The sequence below is a fragment of the Pseudorasbora parva genome, chromosome 12 (genome assembly GCF_024679245.1).
Source record: "Pseudorasbora parva isolate DD20220531a chromosome 12, ASM2467924v1, whole genome shotgun sequence".
Lineage (NCBI taxonomy): Eukaryota > Metazoa > Chordata > Actinopteri > Cypriniformes > Gobionidae > Pseudorasbora > Pseudorasbora parva.
In genome coordinates, this window is record NC_090183.1 from 15425323 (window position 1) to 15446837 (window position 21515).

The 21515-nt window shown below is 35.7% G+C and overlaps 2 protein-coding genes across 3 annotated transcripts in view; both read left to right on the top strand.

The window, feature by feature from the left end:
• The first annotated feature begins 83 nt into the window (after nucleotides 1-83).
• On the top strand, nucleotides 84-3355 carry dph3 (diphthamide biosynthesis 3). The gene is made up of 3 exons (XM_067458343.1): nucleotides 84-301; nucleotides 592-666; nucleotides 3013-3355. The coding sequence occupies exons 1-3, from the start codon at nucleotides 194-196 to the stop codon at nucleotides 3085-3087; spliced, it is 258 nt and encodes an 85-aa protein (XP_067314444.1). The 5' UTR covers nucleotides 84-193; the 3' UTR covers nucleotides 3088-3355.
• Nucleotides 3356-8361: 5006 nt separating this feature from the next.
• The window catches only part of nck2b (NCK adaptor protein 2b), a 70613-nt gene continuing 57459 nt past the window's right edge, over nucleotides 8362-21515 (top strand). For both annotated transcript variants that reach the window (XM_067459320.1, XM_067459319.1), the window contains exon 1: nucleotides 8362-8572. The gene's annotated coding sequence lies outside the window, so the exon portion shown is untranslated. The remainder of the gene's footprint in view (nucleotides 8573-21515) is intronic.

Sequence of the window (21515 nt, forward strand, 5' to 3'; positions counted from 1 at the left end):
AAGCCAGAAGAGACTTGTGTGCCATCGGTAGGATAGAAATTTGTCTCCTCCTGGTGGCTAAATTGTGAACAGCTGTTTGTTGTAATTCGCTTTGACCAGGCAGCCACGTCAAATTTGTGCGCCACGTTATGTCACAGGGGCCGCATGTTTAATCAGCACCAGCCAGGGTTTTTAACCAATAACTGATTAAAAAATGACGGTATTTCACGACGAGGTTGAAATAGAAGATTTTGAGTATGATGAAGAAACGGAAACATATTATTTTCCTTGTCCATGTGGTGACAGATTCGCGATAACGAAGGCAAGTTTTTTTTATCAGAATATACTGGATTAATAATTTCTAGATTCATCTTTTCTCGCCTTTATATAAATATGTGTGCTCATTTATATATTAATTATATGAAGAATTGTATTTGAATCAGTGGTTGTTATGTTAGTGAATACTATTGGTTCATGGATAAAACTAAGACTTAACCAAAATATCATTAACCAAAGCTCAAGAGTGTGAGATTTTAACTAGTTAAAATAGGTGAACTGAAAAATACTTACTGTTTTGTTAACATGAAACATGAGTTAACATACGTTTTTCAGGAGGATCTTGAGAATGGTGAAGAAGTGGCCACCTGTCCGAGCTGCTCACTAATAGTAAAAGTAATCTATGATAAGGTAAGTTCTGATCTGTGTCCAACTTTCAGTCATTTATCTGTTGTTCTTCACTGGATACATAAATAAAACAAGAAGCATTTAATAAACAAGGAGTCCTTGTTTGAGCTTATTGGCTATAAATATGAAAATTTAAAGGGAGATGGGGGTGGACTATTGCTGTATATTTCAAAATATTCTTCTGTGCACATCATTGTTGTTGTTTTTTTAGCTAATGTACCTGTGTATTGTGTAATCAAAATATGTTCCCTCTTGCAACAACATCTCTGAAGCTTTGTTTAAAGGGTTAATTTACCCAAAAATGAACATTCTGTCATTAATTCACCCTCATGTTGTTCCAAACTCATAAACATTTTGTTTAAAAAGTGCACAAGAATATTGTAAAACTAATAGGAATTGAGTAGTTTAGTCAAATTTTCTAAAAGAGACTTAATCGCTTTAGATGATTAAAAGATTTGTGTTTATTTGAATTTAAACATTGATCAGCAAACACCAGCAGAAGCTCAACCGAACCTGCTTGACGCGCTAGAACAAACCTCACTGCAAGCTCAAATGTGCTGCGTAACACACAAAACCGCATTGTTCTCGCACATCAATGCTTGAGCTTCTGTTTACCACAACTGATGTGTGAGTTAATGATCACAACTACCATTTCACAACGACTTTCTATTCCAAAATATGGTCTTTCTTTATATAATATCTGTTCAACTATTTTGACCACTTAAAGGAACACGCCGACTTTTGGGGATTTTACCTTATTCAACGTATCCTCTAGAGCTAGATGCCATACATGCCATTCTCATATCTGTGCGTGCCATAACACTGTCTGATGCACACACCGCTAGCTTAGCACAAAGACTGGAGGTAAACTGCTCGTGCCTACAGCTCAAAAAGTTACAAAATAACGCCAACATTTTCCTATTTACATGTTGTGATAGTATAGTTACATTGTGTTCTAAGACCGATATGACACTCTCATTCCTGCATAATAATCAAGGAACTTTGCTGACGAACGATTGGTGCAGCAGCGCAATGATATTACACATTTTATACTGCTACATAAGCATTTTCTTTCTCAACTGTTTACTTAAAACATAACTGACTGTGTTTACAATACTCATCAAGACTGGCATTTTGACATTATTTTGTGTCTATCTAAGAAAAAGAAATGTAGTAAAAATATGCACAATACGCACAATCCGTCAAAATAATGTCGAAATTCAAGCCCTGTAACAGCAACCGTATTAATCTGGTATCGTGTATCTGTTCTGTGAGAAATTATTATTGGAAGCGTTTCAGATATTTCAGTATCGATATATATTGAAAAATCTATATTTTTTCAACGCTACATTGCACTGATTATTTCAGATGCATTTTTAAAAGACTACAACTGAAAAATGAACACTGCTGTTCAAAAGTTTTTGATCGGTAAGATTTTTTAAAAGTTTTTAGAAGAAGTTTATGTTTTCCAAGGCTGCATTTATTTTATTAAAAATACAACAAAACAGTAATATAGTAATGTAAAATATAGCTCATATAGCTCATGTAAAATAACTGTTTTCTGTTTTCATATTTATGAAAATGTAATTTTATTTCTGTGATGTAAAGCTGAATATCTACAATGAATATCTACTGACTGAGTATAGTGATAATATATCACTACTCAGTCTGTCACATAATCCTTCATAAATCATTCTAATATTATTATCAATGTTGAACCTTTTTATTATTTGATGAATGGAAAGTAAAAAAACAACAGTATAAAATAGAAAGCTTTTTGCAACATTGTTCAAAAGTTTTGGTTTCTTGAGCATCAAATCATACTAGAATAATTTCTGGAGGATCATGTGACACTAAAGACTGGGGTAATGATGCTGAAAATTCAGCTTTGCATCACAGAAATAAATTGCATATTAAAATATATTCATATAGAAAACAGTTATTTTACATTATAATAATATTTCACAATATTACAGATTTTTTTTCCCTTTCTTTAATAAAATAAATGCAGCTATGGTGAGCATAAGAGACTTCCTCTAAAAACATTAAAAAATCTTACGGATCAAAATCTTTTGAACAGCAGTGTATATATTATATAATTACACAGAATACAAATTTAACCAGACAAAGGTGGTTACACTCCACTGCTGAAAGCCACCCCATTTGGCAGGTTGGCGGTTTTTGATGTCGAGCCCATCATTTGCATGTATAAATCATTTATAATAAGTGCTGGAATGTTCCATAAAAAATACGAATTGTCAATTTTGTTTTCATTGGGACTTAAAATATTCTGAGAAATGTTATTCTTGTAAATGTTAGTTTGTTTAAAAGCGTATATTTTTGTTGTAGGAGCAGTTCATGTGTGGGGAAATAATTGAAACATCAAAGACGTCAGAAAACAAACTGGAGCTGGCCCAGAGCTGAGATCTCGACATGACTCCTCCATCTGATTCTTTGCTCTGAGAATGGACTTATTACGCACATCTGTCATTTCACAGTCACTCACTACATGCAGATCTTTTGTGAGGGAACCGACTGGATCTCATTGACTGCTACGATTTGCGCCAAAATTTTGCACATGAAGTACTATTCTGTTAAAGCTATTTATTTTTTTAAAAACCTTTTTAAAATATGCTCTGTTCTTGTTTGAAAATAAAATTCTCAGGAATTAAGAACATATTGCGATACTGAATGAATTGATCTCTTCGTATATTATTTGTTGCTCTTCCTGAAATACAACCTGCTGCTCTTTTTCAACTCTACTATTTCATAATTTTATACATGTTTTGCCAGGTCTGTCTTTTTAGACTTTTACAAAATGTGCATGTCTTACTGCATGCATTCAATTACCAGCAAGAGTCAATTCAATGGAGGTAAATAACTAATAATTAATAAGTCTTGCCCATACACCAGAAGAGAAGGTTCTATATATAAACTTAAAGGGGTCTGTCAGGTGATTCATATGAGTTTTTGCATTTTAATAATATTTTATCAGTGAGGTAAAGTTACATAATTTCCTGTAACTTGTGGGTGATAATTCCATCAATTTAAAAGCAAAGTATGGCTTTATGGACATTTTTATAAGTTATTTTTAAACAATCTAATGTTGTAAAATTAGGAAAATTGCTATTTAGTTAATATTGTGAACACGATACATGATAAAAAAGAAATCATGATTTTCAGCTATACAGTACTTTATACAGAAAATATATTGTTATGGCCTGTAACATTTTATTATGGCCTGTAACATCCATGACAATGAGTAACAAATTATTAAAATTGTTTAAAAATATAGCCATTTGAAAAAAAGAAGAAAAAAAGACTGGACACAGAATGTACCTGCAATTATTGAATCACCTATATGTAGATCCTTTTCATGGGTTGCCTTCATGGTATCATTAAATTTATTTAATTTAATCTAATTTTAATTTGGTTTAAACAGCTTCTAAACACTTTTATCACTGGGAGAATTTTTTTTTTTTTTTTTTGGGAAAGTAATATGCAATCATATAAGACGTTTCTCCTTATATAACCTTTTTTCAAAATGGGTTCTTTAAAATTTTGTCAAGAACCCTCGCCCACTGAAACGTTTTTTTTTTTTTTTTTTTTTTTTTTTTTTTTAAGAGTACGCAATGTTAAAATATAAATCTACAACATGTCATGCTGAGCTGAGCTGCATGAATTCTGAAACAAATTCTACAATGTGTTATTCTTATCTTTAAACACCAGAGGGTACTATTTGTTCACAGAGATAAAATGTACATAAGAAATTGCATATTTAACTTTATAGTATAGGAAAGACATCAGATTTTTTTATGAATTTGTTTGTTAATAACATTGAATTGGCTTAAGAACATAAGTCAAGTAACTAAAGAACATAAGACATGGCCCTGATGTCAGTTCAAATTAAAATCTGTAGTTCTATTTAACAATTGTGGAGCGAACCAGCCTGAAGGAATGGATTAATATCAGCCAACAGTAAGCAAAACCTAAATACATGAAATTCCTCAAAAACCGAGTCCTTTCTGAAATATTGTTAGATTGAGATTGAATCTCATCTGCTTTGAAAGTAAGTAAAACATTGAGATGTATATGAATACAGTTTGAAAGCCTGATTTGTGCATGTTGTTTTTTTTTTTTTTTTTTTTTTTTTTTTTTAACATTTTAAACCAGAAACAGGGATGATCATTTAACCTATAAGAGCTTGGTAGTGAAAATGGTTTGCAGTGACAAAAACAAAATGCTTGCATTTAAGAGTTATGTTCTTGATTTGCTCATTAAAAAAAATCCATCCATTTGTATTGCATACATAAATAAAAATTATGCACTCAAAAAAAGCATGCCATAATAGATTTTTAACTATTTGATTTTTTTTATTATCTTATTTTATGTTAAAACTAATCTAAATGCATGGGGATTTTATAAGCAATTAAAATAAATGGTACATGTATTCAGCATGTGTTACTGTGATCGTGTAACATGTTTGAATGGTCGGGATTTGTGAATGCCACACTATTTGTCTATACAGGTCCTTCTCAAAAAAATAGCATTTTGTGATAAAGTTCATTATTTTCCATAATGTAATGATAAAAATTACACTTTCATAAATTTTAGATTCATTGCACACCAACTAAAATATGTCAGGTCTTTTATTGTTTTAATACTGATGATTTTGGCATACAGCTCATGAAAACCCAAAATTTCTTTCTCAAAACGTTAGCATATTTCATCCGATAAATAAAACAAAAGTGTTTTTAATACAAAAAAAGTCAACCTTCAAATAATTATGTTCAGTTATGCACTCAATACTTGGTCGGGAATCCTTTTGCAGAAATGACCGCTTCAATGCGGCGTGACATGGAGGCAATCAGCCTGTGGCACTGCTGAGGTGTTATGGAGGCCCAGGATGCTTCGATAGCGGCCTTAAGCTCATCCAGAGTGTTGGGTCTTGCGTCTCTCAACTTTCTCTTCACAATATCCCACAGATTCTCTATGGGGTTCAGCTCAGGAGAGTTAAACAGACACTGGACTTCAGGCATTTCTTTCTCCCCAGTCTTCCTCCAGAGTCCAGACTCTGGCACCTTGATTTCCGAATGACATGCTAAATTTGCTTTCATCTGAAAAAAAGTACTTTGGACCACTGAGCAAAAGTCCAGTGCTGCTTCTCTGTACCCCAAAAGTGTCTTGACCTGGGGAATGCGGCACCTGTAGCCCATTTCTTGCACACGCCTGTGCACGGTGGCTCTGGATGATTCTACTCCAGACTCAGTCCACTGCTTGTGCAGGTCCCCAAGGTCTGGAATCGGTCCTTCTCCACAATCTTCCTCAGGGTCCGGTCAACTCTCCTCGTTGTGCAGCGTTTTTTGCCACACTTTTTCATTCCCACAGACTTCCCACTGAGGTGCCTTTATACAGCACTCTGGGAACAGCCTATTTATTCAGAAATGTCTTTCTGTGTCTTACCCTCTCGCTTGAGGGTGTCAATGATGGCCTTCTGGACAGGGTCATGTCGACAGTCTTACCCATGATTGCGGTTTTGAGTAATGAACCAGGCTGGGAGTTTTTAAAAGCCTCAGGAATCTTTTGCAGGTGTTTAGAGTTAATTAGTTGATTCAGATGATTAGGTTAATAGCTCATTTAGAGAAACTTTTCATGATATGCTAATTTTTTGAGACAGGAATTTTGGGTTTTCATGAGCTGTTGAGTTGGTGTGCAATGAATCTAAAGTTTATTTTTTATCATTACATTATGGAAAATAATGAGCTTTATCACAATATGCTAATTTCTGAGTAGGACGTGTATATACAAATAACATGGAATGTATTGAACGATTTATTTCTTTGAAAAAGTATTGAGACACGAATTTGGAACTGAAAGTGTCTACTCTTTTGTAAAGTTTTAAAAACTAAACACTCAAAAATAACTGAAAATCCAAGATAAGATGTGTGTCTTGCATGACTGAGCCAACCCTGGAACGATGCCATAAATTAATCTTTTTAGTGTTTCCATGCGGGGTTGGGTGTATTCACAAATCATAATTTGGATTTCATTGATTTCCTGTCATCTAAATTTAGTTATTTGAGAGAGAGAGAGAGAGAGAGAGAGAGAGAGAGAGAGAGAGAGAGAGAGAGAGAGAGAGAGAGAGAGAGAGAGAGAGAGAGAGAGAGAGAGAGAGAGAGTAGTTTTCTGTCCTTGAGATGACATTGAAAGGCCCATCTCTCTGATTACTGTGGCACCCCTCATGAGCTAGCAGCAGGAACACTGCACTCAGTCAATAGCATTTCAACTCCCTCTCTCACTGAGCTGATCAGAGATTGGATTATGGGCTGCCAGCCACAAACACGCACGCACACACACACACACACACACACACAAGATAATCCATGCATAAAAAGAGTCAAATTCAAGGATGATCAGTTTTCACACAAACGCAAATACATGACATAAAGCATAATATGGTCACGGAAAAGCAAACATTTCCATTAATCCTGTAGCCTCTTTCCCTCAAGCCTTTTCGGTGATCTTTTTGTGCCCTCCAGAAACTTGCAAGTGAATTGCGCCTTGTCGTGCCAACCCAGAGTCACAGAATCACTTTCATGGACCTTTACCTTGACTGTTCCCTGCTGGTGAAATGACCTGCCTAACTCAACCATGAACAGCCAAGTCTTTAGCCATTTTCAAGAAATGGCTCTTGACCCTGCCTCCTCATTGTTAGTTTGATTCATTGTTCTCCTCATTTGTAAGTTGCTTTGGATAAAAGTGTCTGCTAAATGTAATTTACAGTTTTCTCATGTATGCTATATACATAACAACGAAAACTTCAAATTTATTGACAAAATTAAACTTTTTTTTTTGTAAAACTGTTTAATCTTTTTTAGACATTGCTATCAAATGTACATCAATTAACCATTACAACACTCTGAGATTAAAACCAATAGATCATTACCTTCTACTGCAGTGAATCATTTTTAAGTATTTTGAATGTTGTGACATAATGCTTTTGTAATGTACATGCAGAAAGTAGCCTATGAAGGTAAAAAGAATAACAATCTTGAAAAATTAACAAAAATAAAAAACAAATCCCGAAACAATGCTGTTTAGATTTTGTCTATAGGAATATGAAGCTTCATTTGCATTCTGCCACTGATTTCTTTTTTTTCTTTTTCTTTTTTTTACACAAATATACACTTCACATCATCAAAATCTTAATAAAAATCCTGAATGTGTAAAATTAATTAAATGGCAAAACTGTTTAAAAGTCCAAAATATTCAGCCAAATATAGGATAAAAAGTAGGCTAAGCCATAAAACACACAAAACAAAAACAACGTAAACATGTTAATTCATGTTAAATCAGTATTAAGAATCTCTTAATGATGGATATGTCTAACTTCAAATTTTTAAAGCTCATATGTTTTCCACATTGATCTATGAAGGTAAGGTTTTCTAACTAGTTATTATGGTCTAGTTATTATTAGCCACCTATAAAGTGCATAAATGTATAGTTTCGTAACTCAGGTCCCCGTGTTGCTTGAGAGTCTGTGTGAGATCTCACAAGGTTTCTAGTACACAGAAACATATTGTAAACAATGAAGTCGACAATACATGTGAATCTTGTATATTGACTTTCGCTTTTGAATCACGAAGTGCTCGCCCTGGGCAGTCCATCCCTGGCAGCGTTGACGTCATCGAGCGCTGGGTTGAGCAGCCAGCAGAGAGAGAGAGAGAAAGCGCGAGAACGCTGCGGCGGAGTTTCTATAGGGCCTGCGAGCGAAGGACTAGGAGGACAACGAAAAGCTCTCGGAACGGGATTTCCATCGCCCTCTTCTGCATGCACCCACTCCGAGAGGCCGTTTCCACCCGCACCCCTTCGTTTCACCCAGATCTGTCCAGATCGGCAACCTGTAAAGGTAAAGAACGACGAGCGCGTAAAGTTGGTGCCGTGAGCGTGTTTGGCAGCTTCACGGGAGGTGTGTGTGTGTGTGTGTGTGTGTGTGTGTGTATGTATGTATATATGTTTTCGGTGTTTCGTGGTTCACTGCAGAGGTTTCGAGCGGAAAAAGTCTTGCCGAGAAGCGAAAGCCTTATTTAATTCACTTATAACCCGACATAAAAATATTTTAGACACAGTGATTCTGTCTTCTGAATTTGCCGCTGGTTAAATACTGAATGAATCTTTTGTGTGCTCGCGCCAGTAGGCTACAATAGCAGCGAGGTTAATAAGAATCGAGTCTTCGAATCTTTCCTTTTGAATCAGAGCGTTGCTGTTATGGTCAACCAGTTGACTTTGTGCAATATTGTTTGTTTGTTTGTTTGTTTGTCTGTGTTTAGGCGACTTGCATCGCAGAGCATATGCTTTACTTGTCAGTGTAATAGACTTTGTTTTTGTCGTGGTAAGATGAGAGAATCTTGCAAAGAAACACATCGTACAGGTGTGATGTTTTTGGATCACTACTGGGAGGCAATGCTTGTGTGTCACAATTGTTATTAAGTGTATATTTCTTAGGAAGTGTATTTGTTTTTTTTTTGGCATTTTAATGTTTTTTTTTTTTTTTTTATAACTTGAACAGATACTGACAGCAATTGTATGTGGCTAATATTATACATAACCACATTTTTTGACAGAATGATAACCAGGCTTTGTTAATGTGGTAAAAAAAAAAAAAAAAACACACTCAAAAACATGCATTATTATAAATATTTCATAATATTTTGAGTTAAACTGTTCGGTTGCAAAGATTGCATACATTCCTGAAACTGTAGTTTACATTTTTTGGCTCAGTGCATACTATTGCAGTTAAATTATGTAATTAGTCTCAACAAACTATACATAATTTAATGGTAAGTCTTATGCTCATCTAAAAATAATTGCTTAAAGTCATGCTTAAAGGAGATAGTTCAGCAAAAAATTAAAATGTCATCATACTCTCCCTCATTTCAAACCTCTATGCAGTTCTTTACTTTGCGGAAGATGAAACATGACATTTCAGGGAACATAGACACCAAAACAAATTTGGACCCTATTGACTTGTTCTGTTCAACAACAGTAAAAACGCAATACAAGTCTTGACACAATGGTGAGTAAATGATAACAGATTTTTTTTTTTTTTTGGCTTGTATGGCAGTTATGCCTAAATAATTTATGCAAACTGCACAATACAATATTAATATAACTTTTAAATGATTACCCTTGCTTTCTTTTGAACATCCAACTGTGTTAATGCTGTTGCTTGAAGGTGTATTTAGGGGTCTACCAAATGGAATTGATTGGTAGACTTGGAAGTTTGAATATCCAATTACAATATTGGTCACTATGCTCTGTTTGTCACTCACTTAAGCGTCTGTTACTCAGCCTCTATCCTCCTGTGATATTTCTGTGGAAGAGAGCATCCCTGGCTCTCTCTGCAGTATTCTAGACAGTGTGCATGCCGAAGATAACGGAATTGGACTTTCTCTAAATCCTGTAGTTCTCTCATTTGCTACGAGCAGGGCAAGCATAATGAGCTGCCACCATTTCCCTTGGTATTTTCATTTGCGGGCTGTAGTCGATAGTGGAAATCCGGTTGGTCATACATGCATTAAGTATGTCAATATCATAGGACGAGTGTGCTAAATTGGTCAGCTTACATTAGGGTCGGATGCTGTTCAGCCATCTCAAAGAACTCCTCTTTACAGATAAGTTTAAAGGGGTCATATAATGGTACATGCATTTACAAGTTGATTATACAGCAATGTGTGTTGGTAGTGACTGTACACAACCATCCTGGAATCCGCCTTTAACCAAACTGGCTCTACTCCCTTTTCCCGTAACATATTAGATTGGAAAGGCATTTATTTTATATAAAAAATGAAGACAGTATTAGAAAAGTGGAAATACAGCATCAAATGTGTTCAATAATAAATGTTTATTAGTTAGGGGTAAGTAAACAGACGTGCTGAATTAGAGACAGTAAAAGTGAGTGGGTTCAATATCGTTGGTCGTATAAAAGTGGGTGGGTTCCGACACCCATGAATGTGTTAGATTTACGGTTAGCCACTTCCACAAATAGTAGTCGTACTGTGAATCGGCTAGCTAACTTTTAAAGGTGTCAAGAACTGGCTTTTAAAAAAAAAAGATTTATTGTTGTCTGAGGTCAACTAATGACTTTTTACTGTGTGGTTTTTACATTAAAAAATATTATAACGAATAAGTAATAGGCTTTTTCTACACTGGTTTTGAGGCTCTCTCCAAAATGATGGGCGTGACACACTGGAGACTTGGAAGTAAACGCCCAGGATTGGATAAGATTTGCATATTTAATGAGCTTCAGCTCCTGTCATATCTATGCCCCTGTCAGTTCAGTTCACATGAGGGAGGAGTTGTTTTGAACGCGGCAACCGGAATGATTCAAGTACGTCTTTATCAAACAAACAGTGATTTATTTCTCATCCACCCGCGTTTGATTGGACTATTATTTTTGTATTACATAGCCCGCATGATCGTTTGATATAAGCGCAAACCGCGTGCACCCTTCAAATGTCAAGTCCAGAGAGAGTGAACAACTGAAAGGAATATAATGAGATTCATCTGCCTGCCCGGGACATTGGGTTTTGCGAGCCCTGGCCCATACATGTCTGAGTCCAGTGTGCTAAAGGTATGTTCTGCTAGACATGTACACATAAGCAAAATGATCTATAACAATGCAATACTATTACATATAAAAAACACATAAGTGTGTTGCACCATTCCTCCTGTCGGATCCAATATAGAAGAAATAATTAAAAATAAAGTTCAACCAAACATTCCTAATATTAGGATCAGAAGGAAGCTTATGCAGCGACTGTGTTCTTCCACAACCAGGAATAGTTCAATATCTTGCTATATTCTTCGGCATGTTTATTGCTGCTGGCTAGCGTGATCCGATGAGTTGGTGGGTGGGGGTACTGAATTACACATGCTTATTATTCTGTAGAAGCGGGTTTCGTCAGGCGATGACGTCAAGGTGTGAACAGGATCATTTTCTGGGCATGGTGTCTATAAAAGCTTTTCTTTGACTAAAAAGGACGTTTTCAGCCCTGAAACTTACAGGATATTCTTATACCATGACCTTTTATATATCAAAAGATCAAGGGAAAGTTGATTTCTCAATTCATCACTCCTTTTATATGGACTACATAAAGACTGCCGTTCCTTTTAAATATGATTATTTTTATTATTCTTATGTATATCACGTTCAAATCCAGACTCAAAACACTGTTTAGCTGTGCATTTACTGAATGAGCACTTCATTCGACTGATTTTTTTAATTAAGCATTTTATTTGTTTTAGTTTTTAAATATTTAATATTGTTTTTATTTTATCTGTTGTAAATTATTTATATTATTTTAACTCCTACTCTAAAAATGGCTCCCAACTCTAAAAATGGCTGGGTTAAAAACAACCCAATTAGCAACCCAGCACTGGGTAAATATTGGACAGAACACATGCTGGGTTAAATTAACCCAGAGGCATTTTAACCCAGCAGGCTGGGCTGTTGACAAAACCCAAAATGTAGTCAACTTTTTACCATTAATGGATTTGCTATTCTGGGTTATTCTTGCTGGGTTGTTCTTAAAAAATCTCCTTTGCATTAGCCTACTGTAAAACTAGACAATCATGAAAGAACGAATGAAGAATGCATGTTTAGAGTGTTAAAACAATCATTTTTATTGCTTGACAAATGGTACAATACACAAATGTTATAAAATTGGCAACAATGACTACTACAATCCTAATATATTCTATCAATTTATTCACGTTTAAATCGAACTTTTATTTTGACGGGTTGCCGTGACTTTTGAGTCTGTGTTCATGATATGACACACGCCCCCGTCATTCACACAGAGACGCAAAACATGGTAACGTTGATATTTAAATAGTATTTAATATACACAGACACTCATGTATATATTCGGCTACAGTCTGGAGCCCTGCGTGACGCGACTGAATGCAGCTGCGGGACCGAATATAGTCTAGGCCCACTTGTGAGTCGATGCTATACACAGTGTTCGAACTATACCGTGGCCTTTGGGGGAGCCCACTTTTCGGGGTGTGTGTGTGGGGGGGGGGGGGGGGGGGGGGGGGGTGCGCGCGTGGAAGAGAGGACGTGTATATTCCTTCACACACAGACAAACGGGTCAATCTATTGCTTAATGCATTGCGGAGACTCTTAATATACAATTTACAATCATTGAAGAACATCTTTGATTTTAATGAAGGAAGAAAAAAAACAAGAATTGATAGGTCAAAAAGCCCACAAATAGTCTATAAACAAAGCATCCGGCTGTCTTTGAGTTCACATGAACGGTTGAAGTTACTCGTCAGGCTACAGAAGAAAACCATAATTCCTCCATTTAACTAACGTTAGTCTTATTAGGACATTGATAGTCGCGCAGACCTATATCAACCCAGCCGCAACACATAATTGGGGATAACATGCCTTAACACAGAATCGACCACAGAGGCTTGGGGTCAGCTTCCTTTGCTGTTCTTCCAGAAATCCAAGATCAAGAAGTGGATATTCGTTTTTGTTTTTTCTACGAATCTTTGCGTTGACATGCACTAAACATGAGTGGAATTAGCACCGCAGTGCCACCACACCTTGATGGTCATGACAAGAACAGCATGTATAGTTATCTTTATTGAAGTCAATTAGATTTAAATTGCCGTCATGCATGAATTAATTATATATTTTTAGAAATTTTACATATAATAATCCACGATGATCACATTACAGAAAACTGAAATTGCACCTCAAAATAACACAGTGTCAATATTTTTGAGACCCCCCAAAATTTTTCAAATCACGTTTTCAGGGGAGCCCATGTCTTATTTAGGGGAGCCGAGCTCCCCCTAGCTCCCCCGTAGTTCGCACCCTGGCTATACAGATACTATCGTCACATTTGGTACCGAAGTACCGGTACTTGTGACATCCCTAGATACAACCATGTTTAATTTTCGTAAGAGGATCATGGTTCTGTGTAACTGTTAATCACAAAATATTAATCTATCGTCTCACATGCCTACCTAAACTAACACGAGTCAGTAAGTTACATTGCATCGGATTCTGAGGTAAAACTTTTGTCGTCATGTAAGCTTAAGAAATGTTGCCGCGAAGAAGAAAAAAAAACGATAATTATGCTAATTAAAATGATTATTATTGAAAATATATTAACTTATCTTAAAACATCTGCAACAAGTGGCTTTGCCTTTTGCATTGTCCTTTCAAAATGACAGTTTGGGAGTGAATTTAAACGAATCAAGGCGGGAAGCACGTGAAACAACCAAGCGCTGGGTAGAATCAACCAAGCATTGCGACCTAGCAGGTTTAACCCAATGACTGGAAATTTGAAACTACCCAATGGTGTTTAAAATGTGATCAAATAAACCAACAAAAATTACCCAACAGTCTTAACCCAGCATTTTGGGTTAAAAAATAACCCAGCATTATTTAGAGTGTATGCAAAGCACTTTTAATAAAAACTGCACTATGTAACTTTTCCATCTGCTAGAGGGCGCCTATTCAAAACAAAGGCGTAGTTTGATGATGTCAATTTTGACCTCAGAAACTTAGGACATGTGGTGTTCACCTCACAGCTGGTAGAAAAGAATCGGGATAGGACTCGGGCAGAAATCAAGTTTATGGCTGCGATTATTAATGTTACTGTAGTATGAAGCAGAGCAGGACCGAGTGTTGAAGCAGCTGAGCAAGGGCGCTGGAGTGATTGTTACGCAAACACACGGCTCGTGAGCAGTGGGACTTTTATTATACAGTGGGACGCGCCATCCTAAATAAACCTGTCTCTTGCGTGATACCCAGAAATTTAAATATTCCTATCTAATATAATTTCTGACCTGTAAGGTTGCCTAGCAGTGATTTGTACTCGAGACTCGGACTCGGTCTCGAGACCATATTTTAATGGTCTCGAGACCATATTTTAATGGTCTCGTCATGGACTCGTGTGCCTTTGGACTCGGAATTGACTCGTACTCGAACATGTTAGGACTCTGACTTATTTCCGAGTCCACTTGAGTCCCATTCAAAATATTCATGATTATTACTCTGTTAATATTTCTAGTTCATAATTGATGTTTGACACTTCCAACGCCCAACAAATGAGTCGCACTTTCACCAAAACAATGCGAGTGGTGTTTGAATGGGAGAGCAAATGTTAGCGCCAAAATGAAGAGAAGTTCTGCACAGTAGGGCTGCATGATTTGGGGAAAATATATAATTGCGATTATTCTGGGTAAAATTGCGATTGCTATTTAAAATGTGATTATTGTTATTATAATTTTTTACAAATGAAAAGTGTGTGTAATATATAACATTTTTTGTTTTTATATTAATGTGACTATTAATAATTATGATTATTATTACTGCAAAAAATATTTTTAAAAATAAGAAATATTACCATTACAATAACATTTTCATAATTACAAAATAAAAAAAGAGTACGTCAGAATAAATATAACAATGTAACACTTATACTAATTATTATTATTTTTTTTGTAATATTTTACAGAACTTATTTTCCAAAAAAAACAAAAACAATGCTGGGTTACCTATTAATATGCAAACAGCCTATGACTAAGGAGTTATTCTTAAAGTCTGTTATAGGATAAAGCATCTGCAGTTGATGGAGATTTGTGGGATGCACATCCAGGGCACGAAGCTCCCATTCCACCACATCCCAAAGATGCTTTATTGGATTGGTGACTGTGGGGGCCATTTTAGTACAGTGAACTCATTGTCATGTTCAAGAAACCAATTTAAAATGATTTGAGCTTTGTGACATGATGCATTATCCTGCTGGAAGTAGCCATCAGAGGATGGGTACATGATGGTCATAAAGGCTGTGACATTTAAACAATGCCCATTTGGCACTAAGGGGCCTGAAGTGTGCCATGAAAACATCCCCCACACCATTACACCACCTCCACCAACCTGCACAGTGATTACAAGGCATGATGGATCCATGTTCTCATTCTGTTTATGCCAAATTCTGACTCTACCATATGAATGTTTCAACAGAAATCGAAACTCATCGGACCAGGCACATTTTTGGTGAGCTCGTGCAAATTGTAGCCTCTTTTTCCTATTTGTAGTGGAGATGAGGTACCCAGTGGGGTCTTCTGCTGTTGTAGCCCATCCGCCTCAAGGTTGTGTGTGTTGTGGCTTCACAAATGCTTTGCTGAATACCTCGGTTGTAACGAGTGGTTATTTCAGAAGGCCTTTATTAACCCCCTGGAGCCATGTGGAGCAGTTATGATGAATATAGATGCACTTTTATGGACTTCAAACATGACAACCATTCACTGCCATTTATAAAGTTTTGAAGACACAGGAGATTTTTAATATAACTGATTTTATTCATCTGAAAGAAGAATGTCATGTATACATTGGATGACTTGAGGGTAAGTAAATCATGGACAAATTTTCATTTTTGGGTGAACAAACCCTTTAAAGTAAACAACTAGTATTACATTTGTTGACTAGTAGCAATAGCAGTTTAGTTGACTTCATTTAGATGTCAACTAAAGTAGACATTTAGTAGACATCTACTAAAGTAGACATGAAGTAGATCACTTCATTTTAAGCTTCATTTTTTTAAGATTTGTAATTTTCTTTAAAATGGACACTCTTATTTGTCTTACTAGCAGTGTTGTGAGTTATGCAATCAGATTACTTGTTTTCCAGTATCAAGTAAGGTAATGCACTATTTTTACAGCAAAATATCATCTGTATGCAAAATAGTTTTAAAAAAAAGTATTGCAAGTCACTTTGTTTTCCCATTTATCGACTGATATACTAATGACTAAAATTACTATCTAAATGATTTTAGTTATACATTTGTTTCATTTTTTTAACGCAAGTAAGTGTTGAACTTTCTTCTCCTGAAATCCAGAATGGCAACATAGCTGAAGGTTTGTTTGAGCTGCGCTCTCTACTGTACATATGAGAATTTGCATTTCCTTCAGCCCGAGGCTTATTGATTTGAATTTTGGTGTGAAAGGGCCTTTTACTTTTCTGAGAAATAGCACGGCAAAAGTAATGCAACACACTACTTACTTTCCATAAGCAGCAGCATTGATGGGAGATCAACAATATGGCATTGGAATTCCAGACCAAGGTCTTGTCTTTAAGCACTTGAATTTGTTGACCCTATAATTGTCGAAATGTTAACTAAATTCGATCTTTCAAAGAAGGAAATTCGACTACTAATGTTACCTTTGCTGGGTTCCAAGTCACATTAAACTGACTTAGGGGTGGGCGATATCTCGATATTTAAAATATATCGACATATTTTTTAAACTCAATATGGATTTTGACATATCGTATATATCGATATATTGTTTATATTTAATTCTGATTCTGCTTTTTTAATTCTGATTCCACTTTGCTTGTTTGCCTTCTCTGTGCTGTGCTCACGCGCCTCCCACCTCGTTGCTTTTGTTCCCCCGCCCCTCGAGTGTTGTCTCATTGAACACGCCGCCGTCTTCAACCAGGTTAGGATTATTTATCATGTTGACAAGCGTGTGCGTTGTTTAAGACTTACCACGATTTTCCTTCTAACACAACTGCTTGCTAAAATTCATAAAGAAATATTAATGTTCATTCATAACGTTCAAATTGCAAGTTTCACCCACAGTCAGGTGATTGAGACGCACTCGCAGTCGCAATCATGTCAATTTTTGATTTGTGTCTAACTGATCGCATGGTTTTCGGTTAAAATGTCAAAATGATCGCATATTATTTGAAAAACATTTAAAAATGATTGCAATATCATTATTATTATTTTTGTCAGCTTTATCACGGGATTATGCTGAATAGGTCTATTCATGTTTTAACCATGAGGGAAAAACGCAACATCCCGGGTGTTGAGACACAGTGCTCTTCTGTAAGTTGTACTGTATCATATTGCCTACCTTCTGATGTTCATATTTCATTCTGTAACTGGAAAAGAAGGGAAGCTCGCTTCACGTGTAGCCTACATGATCCGCATGATGAGGCGCTCAGTCACGCTTTAGTAAAGAGCGCGACATCTAGGCCTACTGTTTGAATTTTGATACAAATTTAACAGGAAGTGGTGTTATGACAAAATCTGTTTATTTATATCTCAGTCATGCCCCCATCTTTCTGCAAAATGCTTACTGTTTACTTTAACTGTAAAAAAGGAGTATTTGATTCTTCTTTTGAAAGCAAAATGAATGAAAAGACGGCTATATGAATTATTTCTTTTATTTTACAGTTAAATTATTATTATATAATCAGGGAGTTTTTTTTATTTTTATGTCAAAAGCACTTTGTTCCTACATGAACTGACTACCTCTTTGCACTTTAATAAAAAAAAAAGTCTTTATGATATTTGGCATATTTGTTTTTGCTGTTGTTTGTAGGGGGTTATTTTTCCTGTAAAGATATCGAGATATATATTTTATATTTTTATATTATATATTTTTTGCTCCATATCGCCTAGACTGACTGGTAATGAGAGAGCGGACACGGCTGCCAGAGATGCGCTTGACCTGTATATATCTGATGGTTAAATACCACTTTCTGGTTTCAGACCTTTAATTAACATCACTAACAAATGGAAGAAGGAATTGGAAAGAAAAACGAATGTAAAAAATAATAAACTCTATGAAATTAACACCATTATAAAAAGAAGTGTGTTCCATAACTTCAAAGTCATCTTCACTATAGGTGCCGACGGGGTAATTAAAGACTTAAAGGCGCAATATGTAATGTTTCAGCATTAAAAATATAAAAGATCACTATATCTATGTTATATATTTTTTAAAGTTGTGTGTTTACATTATCCCGACAGTTCCAATTAACTTCTAAATCCAGAGAAATTAATATTTTAATTCGAAGACACGGACCGTGTCTTTATTTCCGTTATGTCGCCCGTCTTTCACGTCATATCCACGTTTGCGTCTTGCTTCCTGCGGAACTCGGCGGAACCGCCAAACTCAAAGAGGAACACTGACAGTATAAGGGGAACACCCGTATAAAAAAAGTCTGTATGATAATGGATCATGACTACTCTTTGCCTGTACGTTTTGCCAGCTCAACAAAGCGCAAACGTACGGGTGAAAAAAAAAATGACCCGAGAAGATTTTGGGACTGTAGAAGAAGCAAGAGACGTGTAAACCTTGGAGAAGCCTTTGAAAGATGGCGAAATCTTCGTGACAAGCTCGGACTGCAGAGAGATATGCTGATCTCGCTTTCGTTTTAATAAACAGGTAATTTAAGTAACCATTCAGCTAACATAATAATCATATAATCATAACATGCTGTATGTTTGCAAATTGCATAGCGATCTTGACCACATTGAGACGCGTTTAGCTGAATACGTATACATTTTGTATTGCATCATCGGCTTTTCAAACAGGCGGATTCTGTGTTTTTGGAGACTGAAACTGAGACTTTTTAAAACTGATAGTATATTTCTATCCGTATATTTGGTGACACGATGATGTCATGTGTAAAACGCAGATGGACTAGCTATTATTGGTTTTATATGTAGCTGGAGAAAGTAACGTTAGCTTCATAAGGTAATATGCCACAAGGTGACGTCACTTTTATTATATGTTAATACTAGCTACATATAATATCGATTTAATAATGATCTACTTATTCATATATCTATGAGTTCCAAAAATAAATGTTTATTAGAATGATTGATGAATGTGGGGAGCGACACAGCGCGTGTTCCAATGAACAACTTATTGCTGGTGCTGGTTCTCTCATTTACTATGTTTTATGTTGGTAATGATAAACTAAATTGAAATTTATTTCCTTATTGAACAGTTGATATACAGAATGTTCGACAATCGCGGATGCCATGTCAACATATCTATAATTTGAGTAACTTAAATTATGATGCGCGGTTAATATGTCAACATAGCCTACCAACTTATAGGTATGTTGACATAGCGACCGCCCACACAACATTCTGTCTCGCACATTAGCTAACGTTACTGATAAGTTTGTTAAGTAACGGTAGCTCGCTGCTATTTCATTAGATTGACATTATACAAAGTGAAAAGCCGTAACTAAACTTAACAATAATAGAGATGTAATATAACAATTACCTTGTCAGTGAACATGTTTTCTGCTGGAGATGCCAGATTCGCTGGTTGACAGTGACAATGACAACAACTCCCATGAGCCCACGCACTTTCCCGACGTCATCAAAGTACGTCTGTTGTTATTATTTTGAATGAGTGACCCCTAGTGGCCAAAAGTTGCATACTGCACGTTTAAACACATATAGAAGCTACGGTGGCCGACACAGGACAAAAACTTTATGTATATTATATTGCATTTCTATCAATAAATATTACACACTGTACCTTTAAACATAATTGTCTGTAATTAGTATGATACTGCAAAAAGAGCTTTTATTCATAAACATGGAAATATATAAGAATATTTCATCGAATGTTTTTTTAAAAAAATGTTATCTTTAAATTGTATGGATTGTGATATTGACCTTGTGTTTGCCATGTTAATAGCCCTGATGATAACATGACATTAAAAACTTAATAGACGAACAACTTTTCATAAAAAGTAAATTAGTTAATTTTAAAAGTAACTTTCCCCAACCCTGCTTACAAGAAATTCTCAATTTCTGTGTGTATATAATTGTTGTAAACTTTAAGTTCTAGCGTCATTAAGAAAATTCTTAATTCTTTACAGTCTTATGCTCTCTCCCATGCAGAGCAGGAACAGTGCAATTTGCAGCTCAGCGTGGATGATGCATATTTTATTACCAGTCTGGGAAAATGTAGCATCTCAATATTTCATCAGTGCACAGCTTGTCATCTGTGCCAGAAAAAAGTATGAAGACCTCCAAAAATAGGCTCTGTTAAAAGTTACCATGAAGAGGACAAATTACATGAGTTGCGATGACTTGTTTCTGACAGGGCATTATTAAAACTCTGGATCTCCAGAATGAGCCCCTGCTGGGCAGTGATCTCAGAAAAGACCTTGAGAAAGGTACCTAACTTTGGGAACTGTTTGTGCCACTCAAAATAATTGGAACAGAAAGATAGCTTTAAGGGAAAGATTGTTCATGATGTACCTTGGTCTGATTTAGAATCTCAGATTTGACTGTGACAGATTACACAATGTCTGCGTGTTCTGACTTTGTGATATGCATTATAAGCGTCATGACAGTGTACTCAATGTATACTTTTTTGTCCCAACATCTGACAGTGCAAATAATGTTATGAAACCGATCGTTCTGATCTTTGTCCATTGCACCACATCTCCCACTATTTGAAAATATTTATACAACCCTGCATGTTGCCCCAATTGTGCCCAATTGCCCATGTGATTAATTCTGCCCTGTAGCAACATTATCTAATGTCGAGCTTGAAAGGAATTTCCTGGATTTATTTATTTATTTTTAATAGAGGCTATGGCAAGGCACTTAATTGGGACCTATTTTTGGAGGATTTAACTGCATGTATTATCTGTGCTGAAAAGTTGTTTAACCCTGTTTATAATATTAAATTAATTACTTAAATATATATAGAAACCAGAGAAAGAATGAGAGAGAATATTATATGTAACACTGCTGACATTGTTCTATATTAGACATACTAAACCATTTGTTTTCCGAGTCCTTGTCGGTTGCTTGGGTAATGTTGATGATGCTGACAGAGCATTTCTGCAGTATTGTGGATATGCCTATAGAGAGAGAAATGCATGTTCAGTTAAATGTCATTTAGTAAGCGGGGTACTAATTTAGCTTCCACATTCAGCAGGAACACTTGTTTATGCATCTAATACAATTTTCTAGGTTAACGTTAGAGTGAGC